General features: G+C 41.5%; 1 protein-coding gene across 1 annotated transcript in view; it reads left to right on the top strand.

The window, feature by feature from the left end:
• Window positions 1-7,623, top strand: part of STXBP6 (syntaxin binding protein 6) — a 209,877-nt gene extending 202,254 nt beyond the window's left edge. Inside the window, exon 6 of the mRNA XM_073348899.2 lies at window positions 4,465-7,623. Coding sequence (XP_073205000.1) covers window positions 4,465-4,488 — 24 coding nt within the window. The 3' untranslated portion in view covers window positions 4,489-7,623. The remainder of the gene's footprint in view (window positions 1-4,464) is intronic.
• Window positions 7,624-12,141: the final 4,518 nt, after the last annotated feature.

Below are 12,141 nucleotides of genomic sequence, written 5' to 3'. Positions count from 1 at the left end.
AGCCCTTTCAGATATGTACAGCTATTTTTTGGCCCCACAACTCTTGGCAGCTCTTACCGCCATTCATCAACTGATGGATATCCCTACAAGCTTACTTGAACACATTGTGGCAGGTAACACTAAGTGACATTATAAACCCCATCACAGTCAAATGATTTGGTTATATACTGCAGCTTTCTGGGCTTCAGTTCTTGGAAATAAACTCAAATAATCCAGTGCACACAGTAACCTGGGTCCAGAAGGAGTTCCTTGATTTAAAAAAAAAAAAAAAAAAAAAGCATTCACTTTTTTAGAAGGGAGTTAAGGCACAGACACCTGAAAATATACCATGAAAATCCTGTTGCGGATAGTGTTGAGTTTCCAGCATTTCACTTTTCCATAAGTTCATGTTCTCAGATCAGATACAGACCTGATAATTGTTGGGCTTTTTAGTTCACTGCAACCTGGTTCAGGATTGTTTTGTTATTTAATGGTCTTTGTACATGAATAGTTGCATGTTTCTTAGACTAAATTTAGCAACTCAATGACAATGCATTGAGCAAGTGTTGTTTGTGGTAGTTGTTAATCAGCATTTTAGCACACTGGATGCAGTATTGAATAGCCTACATTATTAGATGAATGCCTAAAAAGTCAATACAAAGTGTGTAATGGAATTTCAAGTAGCCTGGTTGGTGTTGCAAATGTTATTCCTGATCTGAATAGGGAAAATTGTCTGCGGCAAGGGAGAGGAAGCAGCATAGGTTTAACCAGAGAAGGGAGAGTCTGAAATCTCTTGTCACAAAAAATCTTGTAATAGCTTCTCAGAAGCTTTTCTTTCTTTCAAGCCCACCATCTCCATAGTTTCCTTCAGTGTTTGGAGTGGAAGAGTTTGGAATAGCATAGGTTAATCATTTTAAAATTAATACATTTATGTTTACGGCAGCCTCCAACCAAAGTTGTCAGGATGTTGTAGAATAGAACAAAACAAAATAAAGGCTGAATGGGACCAATAGCAAGGAACTGAGCAAGGGAGAAGTGAAGGAGCAAACAGAAACTGGCAGTTCTGTAGTTCCTATAGTGAGTGATGGTGCACTTTGCATTCGAATGTGTATTAGAAAAACAGAGCTGTCAGGCTTAGGAGCAAGGCAATATCACTCAGTCATATCCTAGTGGCTCCTACTGTTCTATTTTTAAAATACCATTTATTGCCCAGGAATACTGTAGAATTTCTAACCTCTCAAAACTATTCTCAGGAGCTACACCTGCAGTCTATGTTGTATTTGCTTAGTACAGTAAAACCTGCAGTAAAGGGCCTTCTTTGATAAGCAACCCCTTATCTTACACTCCCCCATTAAAATATCACCACATGCTTTCCACTACACCTTCCCTTGACTTCTACCCACAACTACCTTGACATTTCTGGTCCACTTATATGAAGGTGTAAACAGGTTTCACTAGTACATGAAGACTGTATGTGTACGTATAATATTAAAATGTCTGCTAAACACGTGAACAATCATTTTAAAGAGCTAAAAATATTTCTCAAAGCACTACAATATCTTGTAATTTAAGTGATTTCGTGTCCTGTTTGCTTAGAACTTTGTCAAATCCACAAATGAAGACCTACTGTGGACAAAAAGGCAGCTGTATTTGTTTCCCACAGGCCCCATAAGGAAAATCCCATTCTGGGAATCACAGAACTAAAACATGCAATATAGATTCACGTTAAATATTTTTCTTTTGCGTGTGGACAGTATGCTTGGTATTACACAGCTCAAAGATACTAGTATGATATTCAAAGCTAGAAGAAAGAGTGTGTGTGTGTTGTGTGAGAGAGAGAGAGAGGTAGAAGGGAAAGTCACCCACAACACAAAGCTTTGCCAGAAAAAAAAATTCTGGAGAACTTCCAATCCTCATTTTCACTTGCTTTCACCCACTATTGTAGCTAAATGCATCTTCTGCAAAGGCTGTCTGTTTGATCCCTGTTTGGAAGTAATGCTGGAATTAGATGGCTAAAAGTTTGTGCTGCTCAAGCTTTACTGAGTGATACACATCATGGAAGACCTCGTGCTTGAATTAATATGATCCACTGTGCTTTGCTAAATGTCCTGGCTGTCAGTGGCATGTCTTGACAGTGACACAGATGTTTGGTGGGTGATGGTTAGGGAGTTGGCGAACTTGATAAATGACGGGGTTATTTACAATAGAATTTATTTTCTTTTTAATTAAGGCAAAGCAGAGAAAAAGTGCTTCTGGTTCACATTCAAGAAGGTAAATAAATGAAGCCTCTTCCCAGAATAAATTAGTGATTTCAGTTAAATAAAATGGGTTGATCATTTTTCACTTCTGCTTTTTCTGTAAAGGGCAGAGCTCCGGCACTGAACTACTACCCCAAATCTTTTCTTGGGTATTGGACAAATGCATTAGTCCTCCAGTTCTGCAGCATATCTTGGGTCATAGATATCTGCTGCTGGCATTTTGGGTGGCAACGAGAAGAAATAGCTTGGCTGCTATTGAGGGAGAGCATGAAGGAAAGCCACTGGTCACGGGAGAATGCCCCTGCTTAGAAAAAGGCACCCTGACAAGCTGCTCTAATAGCAGTTGCACTGCGTGACCCAAATCAGTTATCTGTAACCAGCTTTCTTTCCATATTAATTATACTGAAGCAGAACTTGCTTTAAAATAAGTAAAGGTTATGAGTGAATTAAAATTCCCCACAAAGAACAGGAAAGATGCTTATGAAAATTCTGCAGATAATCTCATCACTTCGCGTGGTCTGGTGGTAATGTGTAGAGCAGCTAACCCAGGTGACCTACTGGCTGGTAGATCTCGATTGCTTTGGTTTTTTCTAATTGGCAAAAAGTTCTTGGGTTTGTTTCCGATGGGCTTTTATGTAATGGAGAAGTAAATTTGTCATTTTTTGTTCATGTTTAATTATTAAACACTTCAGAATAGTTGGACAATCAATACACAGGGCTGAGTCATTGTTATAAAGAATTAAGTGATTTTTTTTTTAAATTCCTGCATATTTCAGTATTGCAAAACAAATGAGAAAAGTAGGAATCTAATTATGCAGTGTTTTAATGGTAAAATAATGCTTCTTTGGCAGAATACTGATAATGAACATCACTGTTCATTAACTTTAGAAGAAACAAGCACCAAATTAACATTTGCAAACATTTGTTGCAGCCAATTAAAGTCTCCATTTAGGATGCTTTTCCTGGCAGCATTCTCTAGGCGTAGGCGCCATTTCAAAGAAATGGCTCACATATTTGTATTATTTTAAACTTTGTAATTAATTTCACCATTAATATGCTATGACTACATACTGGCGTATTTCACAGCTATATATTTATACGACTAATCATTATTATACTTACATGTCAAATTAATTTAAGAAATAAGATTGTGTGAATATTGGGGTATAAGGAATTGGAATAATCTTTCTGGAATCTTAAAGTACAGCTTAGTCACCTGTTCAAAGTCTATGTCAGAAGACAAATTACTGGTGGAACTAATAGATTTTTGTTTTGTTTTTTTTACTGTTTCTCACCTGTAAAGTAGCTCTAGCTGATTGGTTCTCAACCTTTTTAATGCCAAGGGATCCCCTTTTCCATACTGTGAGCCCCAAACCCCCCAGGGCTCCGTCTCGTATGTCCGTAGTCTAGTTGGGAACCTGGAACTATTGATACTAGATAGCAAGAGCTTGCTATCTAAGCCACTTAAAGAAATGTACTTCTCCTAAATGATTATTCATGATGCTTCCAGAAAAGATAGTGGCCATTGACACTGCTTTCTTATGAACATTTTCCAGTAAATTGCTACTTCATTTAAAAACAAACAAACAAAACTTCTCCATCTCTGTGGGCACTTTAAATCACCGCCCGAGCTGCCTCTGCTACCCAGGGGCTCTTGCAGCTGGGCCGTGGTGGCAATTTAAAGGGCCCGGGGCTCCAGCCGCTGCCTGGAGCCCCAGGCCCTTTAAATCGCCAGCCTGGGGAAGCTGGTCTGGTATGGCATGGCGTACCGGCTCTTGCCAGCTTGCGTTCACCTCTGAGTACATATATCTGTGAAACAGCTTGACCAAAAGACTAATTTGTTTTGACTAGTTAAGCCTCAGGCCTTAGTGGTCTTTTACAGGAAACCTCTATTGGATTGGAGGAGAAATGTGTGTGACCCCCAGCTCAGACTAGTGAGTCTCTGCTCCTTCACAGAGAACTGATGCATGGAGCCCCCATAGAGCTGGTTCTATGAAAGCAGCCAAATCCCTTCCCCACTGAATAGGAGAATGGAGAACAAGGAAAGGCTAATCTGGGCCAAAACTTGGATCTCGTTTCAGGTCTGGCTTTCAACAACCTTTCCACTGGAAAATAGTTTATTTGGAGGATTCCATGTACAGCCCATCTCTAATCCAGATTAGTTGCTTTAGCCAGGAATGGCTATAATTGCAAATAGTGTAACTTTTTCTCTCTCGTTCTTTTTCAGCTTGCCATGAAGCACAAATGTTGAGATACTGCCTAACACAGAGATCTTCCCAAGAGGAACTGAAAAGCTAGGTTTCAGCAGTTTTTACTGAGATCCAAACTTTCACCTGCTTTATCCTTCCAACTCAGTGAAGATGCGTTAACCAGTTAACATACAGGAAAAATGTTGCATTCCCACATTTTTATGGTAATTTCACTAAGCAATGCTGCTGTATCTCCAACCTTTATTTTGTATTTAAGTTATTGTAGGTGTTTTTTAAAAACATGGAAACTGGACCAAATGAGAAACTGATCAAGATAAGCACCATCTTATTTTTTCTGGTGTCACACAGGAAGAAGTATTAAATTGGCTACAAGAGGTGTTCCTGTAAAGAAATAAAATCCCAAACAATGGTTACATATTTTTTCCCTTTTGTATAATGCTAGTGGAATTTGAACGTTGGAATTATGCATCCCAGATGATAATCCTGTAGTGGAAAGCAGACTGATTTGTTATGTGAAACAGCAGACCTGATAATTTCTGCCACTCAGTAGGAATTTTTGTACCAGCATTCAGAAGTGCAAATTTGACTTTCAGATGTGACCCTGCTATCCATGCTGCCTTTTGAAAACATCCTGTTGTACTTTCCAGATTGATTTTTGGATTGTATAATAAAATATAAAGAATGTAACCTTGAGATTTTAAGATCTAAGAAAAATCTGATATTTAAATCTGTACACACAAAATGGTTGTGCCCCATTACCACAGTCTGGAATTTAGCAGTCTTTGTGTGGTTTCTTTTTAACTATGATTTCTCTGAATAGGGCCTTTATAAATGAAAGTTTGAAAACAAACTTTCCAAGCTACCAGTTTTTCATAAACTTTACACAGAAAATATTGTTAACATCAAATAGCCTGGAAAAATACCTTTCCATTGCAGATTGATTAACTAAACTATTTTTGATCTATTGTCTTCCTTAACAGACATCTGTTTCCCTCATTTTCCTTCAGAAATTCTCAAGTTATTTATTCATAGGATTAAAATGTGAAGCCAGTACAAGAAGTTATACTTGATTTTACCAAGAGTACGCAAACATAAAATGCTAGCTGAGCTTTTAGCCTTCAGCTGTAGTACATTGGTCCTAAGCTGCATGCATCTTCAACATTTTCTGTTCCCTTCTTACTGATGGGCCAGACAGCCAGTGTAATCTGAATATACCGTAGTATTCATAGTCAATGCAGAATAAGATTTTGCATTATTAATTACATTTTAAAGAGCTTAGAATCTAATAATAAGGTAGTGTGTGGGGTGGAGGGAAGAAAGAGAAAAGTAACTAAGAAGGAAATAATAACTCTTGGAAATATCGATATTACAAAAAGGGGATTGAATTTACTTGTGAAGAAATTCTAAGTCAACCTACAGAAGTCATCTAATGAAATGTATAGTATGTAATTGTATATTTTTAATTATGCTATTTTGTACGAAGTTTTTTAATTGCATAGTGGAAGTTGTTTAGAGGAGGGAGCATGTTTGTCATCTGTTTAGCACTGTAGGATCACATCAAGGACAACCTTGAGAAATGTCACATCCCAAGCTGCCAGCTGGGAAAGAATTTGGCCAGACATAAGCTGCAAGTCAGAACAGGGCCACTAAAGCGTGAGGCCCCAAGCACCACTTGAGCTACTTATGACTAATGCTTGCCTTGAAAGAATCTGTAGCGTCACAAGCACAATAGGAAACATTTTAATAAATAGGGCTCTTACTAGAGACCAGCAAGGAAAAAAGCAGTCTCATATTGGGAATTAAACAAAACAAAACGTAAGGTTAGTTCTGGGGTTTTTTTAAATGTGTCATTAGAATCTTTTTCAGATGTACAGTACTGTTCTGACAGCAAAGCAGATGTCTTTATCCATTCCCCTCTCTTAGAGTACGTTTAACCTGCAATAAAATGTTTGCAGCTGGCCCATGTCAGCTGACTCACGTTTGCAGGGCTCAGGTTGTGGGGTTATACAGCTGCAGTGTAGACTTTCAAGCTCGGTCTGGAGCCTGAGCCCTGGGACACCACAAGCAGGCACGAACCCAGAGACTAGGCTCCAGCCTGATCCCAAATGTCTACACTGCAATTTTAGAGCCCCACAGCTATTCTTACTTTTTTTTTTTTTTTTTTTTAAACTGTACTCTCAAGGATTTTGCTACCTGATGAAATTGAGGTCATGAGTAGTCAGTATGAAAACGAGAGTCATATGCTAATGAAAATTCAGTAGTGAGAACTACAACCATAAAAGTAGTTCTACTAAAGAAGAGAGAGAATAGGATTTGAATTGTTGCTACCTAGCTTTTACTCAAAGGTTATAAATAATTTAGAAGAGACGTTTAAACCCTAGATCAGATATACTTGAGGAGGATGAGTTATTTCAGTTCAGGTAAAAATCCATGGTGCTTGAGGAGGCTACAGGTTTAAACATCTCCTGGGCAGATCAGGTCACAGGCACACTGCTAAATTCCAGATCCCTTTTTCACAGGTTAACCTGTTGTTCTTTAATATGTATGTTTTAGTACCATTAACTGGTTTTCATAGTTGAGTTTAAATAACTCACTGCATTCAAGAAAGGAAAAGAGATTTATTTGCATTCTGTTACATTCCTGGTATTCAGTAAACTACTAGATGTAATGGCAGTTAAGAAGATTTCAAGAAAGTGTGCTGACATCCCATACCGCAGATAAACTTTACAACATTACACTTCCCTCCTGGAACTTAGCTGTAGTATACAACACTAGTATTAGATATTTGTGTACATAAAATATACAGTAATTCAGGTTAATGTTTCATATTAAAGAATGTATTTGTAAAATGTAACAAGATCAGTAGTTTCCTTATTACATTACCTTTTTAAAGTTCTGCAAAGAATAAAGATCATGTATTGTTGGACTTGAGACTGGTGTACTGCAAAATCTGTCTTAAAGGCTACTTTTGTGGCTAGCAAAAATAGTGCATTCACGTGACAATATTAACAAAATGTGCTCTCTAAACAAGTGATCTTAAAGGTAGGTTTTGCTATTATATGCCAAAATCCATACTTGCAGATATATGTTGTAATTAATTCCTCAGAAGTTCTCAAAAATGTAAAAATAATTTTGTGCCATTTTGAAAAAAGTGGGACCTGCTCTGTTGATTGATTGTTGCAAACCCTACTTTTGTCATTAAACATTTTAACTGTAACAAAAGAAAAAAATGTCCTGGATTATTTGGTGTGTTGTTTTTTGTAGTGGAGATGGGGGGGTTGGTTTTTGTTTTGTTCTTTTCTCCTTTCTTCTAGAAAAGAGGTGGTTGTTTACTAATTAAAAAGAAAAATCCAAGTTTTCTCTGTACTATGATCAATAGTTTGCTCTCAAAAGAATATGGTGGTCTACTGGGAAAAACAGTGAAAACTATTTGAAAATATTTTTGTGCCATTCTAGGCTTAAGCATTCTTCTGCTGCATAAAAACTGCTATTGAGCACATGAACACAAATGTAAGATAATTTTCTACCTAAATGTTGCACTGCTCAGAGAAGTCCATGTTTCTATTTCACTTCAGTTTTGTTGCAGAACATTTACTCTCTCCTTCACGTGACTGACTATTACTGTACAAGTATGATTGTATTACATAATAAACACTCTTTAAAGCCAGTTTCTCTCACACTTGAGGGGAAAGATACTGCTCAATGCAAATCATTCCATTGATTTCAGTGAAGCTACTTGAGGAATAAGGTATTAATCAATATGTATCAGAATCAGTTACCTTCCCCCCCCCCTTATTTTTTTAATTAAAAATTTTACATTTATCAATACCCAACTAGGAAAATCTCTTTATTTGCTAATATAGCTGCATACCTATATTCAGTGGAAAAGTAAAATCAAGTAAAATTTACATCCATTCAAAATGAAGTTTAAAATAATAAGTTGTATCTAAATGGATAATACTGTGAAAGGGTAACTCACACCATCTCCTTTGAGAAAGTCATAGATACTTACTGGAAGGGAATTCCAATCTAGTGATCTATGAGGAAGAAGCCAACCAATTACAAACCTTTCCAGAGGTTACCTACTTAGTGATAGTTTTCCCCAGTTCCCCTGCTTTACCTCCTCCTTCCCTTCCCCTCCCCCCACCCCCAGACTATGCCCCACAGTTCTGGGTTCAAGTACTGTGTTTCGTACTCTCACTCATTTCCTGTGAACAATGAGCACCAATGTTGTCTCGCTGCCTCAGGGAAGCCAATATCGCTGCTTACTGTGCCATCTGTAAGGTTTCCCACTGTGGACTTGAGAAGCATGAGAACTTCACCTCAGGAGGAGGCTATGAGGCCATGCACACACTCGGATCCTGGACCATTGGAACCGACAGTGCACTGGCCATCGCCAGCAGTGAGTGCTCCTCCAAGCACCTCCCGCAACTCGGATCCAGCAGTCCCGAACAAGCTCAGGCACGAGAGTAGGAAGCACTCTCATGGGCATAGAAGCAAGTCCTTATCAAGGGCTGCTTCTAAGAGCAGCATTTCCTACCTGAGCCATTTCAGGTCAGGTGAGATGTTGCGTGCCGACACCACTGCACTGGTACCTCAGGCAAAGAGGAAAAAGGATCCAAGAGCACCATCGTGGGACCTGGTTCCTGCTTGATCTGTGCCATCCCCTGCATGTGCACCGCCAGTCCCACCGCCGCTTCCACAGCCTTCGCTGCAGCCGGCTCTGTGGACTCCACCTCGGTCTTCAGCTGCCTCCAAGGACACTCCCTGGACCCTCCAGCCATCTGGAGCCCCTTCTGTCCACACAGGAACTGGGGCTGTCCTACCCATCTTTGCTGTTGCTCTCCAGCCCCACTCTGCCAGACGAGCTGCTCCTGCCGGAGAAGACCATACCAACAGCACACCGTGGTCTGTGCTGCTGGCTCCCCCGCTTCTGGAGACATCATTGGACTCTAAGGAGTTTTCTGAAATGGAGCCCACCTTCTCCCTTGTGTTCAGACGGAAATATCACTTCCACTCCCCCCACCTTATCTGGCCGCTTATAACATGGCATTGATGGCGTGATACTGATACCCCGGGGCCCGCAGCACCCCCAGATCCCTCCCCGTTGGCCATGTTGGACATCCTGGGACCCATACCGCCCTCGGTACCCACCCTTTCAGGCCTCCTACCAGTCTTTCCCAGCTCCTCCACTGGCACCAACGGGCCCTTAAGAGGCGGCAGAGGCAGGGGTGCTGGAACTTGTGATGCTGGGGGTGCTGCCGCACCCCCTGACTTGAATTGGTTTCCATCATAGAATCATAGAACTAGAAGCGACCGCAAGAGGTCATCTAGTCCAGTCCCTTGCACTCAAGGCAGGACTAAGTATTGTCTAGGCCATCCCTGTCAGGTGTTTGTCCAGCCGGCTCTTAAAAATCCCCAATGATGGAGATTCCACAACCTCCCTAGGCAATTTATTCCAGTGTTTAACCACTCTGACAGTTAGGAAGTTTTTCCTAATGTCCAACCTAAACCGCCCTAGCTGTAATTTAAGCCCATTGCTTCTTGTCCTATCCTCAGAGGTTAAGAAGAACAATTTTTTTCTCTCTCCTCCTTGTAACAATAGTTTATGTACTTGAAAACTGTTATCATGTCCCCTCTCAGTCTTCTCTTCTCCAGACTCAACAAACCCAATTTTTCAATCTTCCCTCATAAGTCATGTTTTCTAGACCATTAATCATTTTTGTTGCTCTTCTCTGTACCTTCTCCAATTTGTCCACATCTTTCCTGAAATGTGGCACCCAGAACTGAACACAATACTCCAGTTGAGGCCTAATCAGCACGGAGCAGAGCGGAAGAATTACTTCTCGTGTCTTGCTTACAATACTCCTGCTAATACATCCCAGAATGATGTTTGCTTTTTTTGCAACAGTGTTACACTGTTGACTCATATTTAGCTTGTGATCCACTATGACCCCCGATCCCTTTCCACAGTACTCCTTCCTAGGCAGTCATTTCCCATTTTGTATGTATGCAACTGATTGTTCCTTCCTAAGTGGAGTACTTTGCATGTACAGGGTTTAGCGGCTTTCAGCACCCCCACTATAAAAATTGTTCCAATGCCACTGGGTAGAGGTCAAGCTGGTACTGCTGGTTCTGCCAGTCCCTACAGCCGCTTCCTGCTTTCTGTATGAAGTGCTTATTCCTGCCTCCATGTCTCCCACTGTTGACCACAGGACCTATTACAAAAGGTGGCAACAAACCACCACTAGAAGAGGTGCAAGATCAACAGCACCAGCTGCTAAACATCCTCCAGCCCAGGGACCCTCAAGGATGGCAATCCCCATTAATGATGCCATCCTCCAGTCCACACAAGCAATGTGGCACATCCCGACCTCCTGTATCCCCACGCGAACACAAGCATAATGGTGCTACTTTGTGCAAGCTAAAGGGGCGGACTTTTTGTTTTCCCACCCACCCTCCAGGTCCCTGGTGGTGCACATGGCCATGGAGGGGGCATACCAACAGACTGGGCGGCGAAAAGGCTACACCTTTTGGTGAAATTTGCAATTTCACATCACCAACTACCAGGCTTGGCTGGTCAAATATGATTTTAACACTTCCATCCAGCTGGCAGAGATCAAAGACAAGCTACTCCCATACCAGCTAAAACACTTCCAGACACTGGTGAATGAAGGGCGCTTCCTAGCCAAGGTCTGCCTCCAAGTGGCAGTTGATGTGGATGACACATCCTCGTGCTCACTTGTGACGGGCATTGTCATGCACCATGACTCCTGACTGCAGTTCTCTGGCTTCTCTCAAATGACCATAGAGGACCTCCCTTTTAACAAGGACAAATTATTTTATTCTTAGACTGATGAGTCTCGTCATTTGTTAAAGGACTCGAGGGCCACACTGCGCTTTCGGGGTTTCTATACCCCAGCCCCACACCGCAAACAACAACGCCAACAATGTCACTTTCAGCTGTATATGCCCTACCCACCGTACTACCACAGGCACCAGGAACCCCTATGTAGACCCCGGCATCAGTAACCCACAATCTGTGCCGCTTCCTTGACCTCATCTACCAACAATGCAAGGCACAGTTTTGAAATGTCGGTGGAGCTCTGCGAACCCTCCCCATTGCCACCCAGGGCCCCACATGTCGTCTTTGGGGGCTATCTTGCCCTGTTTCCCCACAATAGGGGCAAGATCACCACTATTGGGTAGTGGAGATCATCCACTACAGATACTCCATGGAATTTCTTTAGTTTCCCCTGCACAGCCCCTTCCCCACCCCTTTCCCAGACATTTCCAGGGGACCCTACACATCAATGCCTTCTCCAACAAGAGGCTGAAGCTTTTCTTGCCAAGGATGCTATAGAGACCCTGGCACTTCCCTATGTGGGCAGAGGCTTCTATTCTCCATACTTCCTCATCTCCAAGAAGGGCAGAGGGTGCCACCCCATTCTCGACCTCCGCCTACTAAATACCTCCCACCAGACTGCTTCACAATGCTGATGGCCCTCATGATGAACCTCCAGCATGCACCACAGTCCACCATTGCCTCTCCCTCCTTGACCATATGGCAGCCTGCACATTCGTGACTCCACATGCACATTTACACACGCATTGCCTACAGCTCTGGCTCCTCTCTGTTTACAGTCCCCACAGAGACCATCTTATGGCCAGGGTCATGGTTCCCCAGACAGTTC

The sequence above is a fragment of the Lepidochelys kempii genome, chromosome 6 (assembly GCF_965140285.1).
Source record: "Lepidochelys kempii isolate rLepKem1 chromosome 6, rLepKem1.hap1, whole genome shotgun sequence".
Taxonomy (NCBI): Eukaryota; Metazoa; Chordata; order Testudines; family Cheloniidae; genus Lepidochelys; species Lepidochelys kempii.
This window is presented reverse-complemented; position numbering and strand designations above follow the sequence as displayed.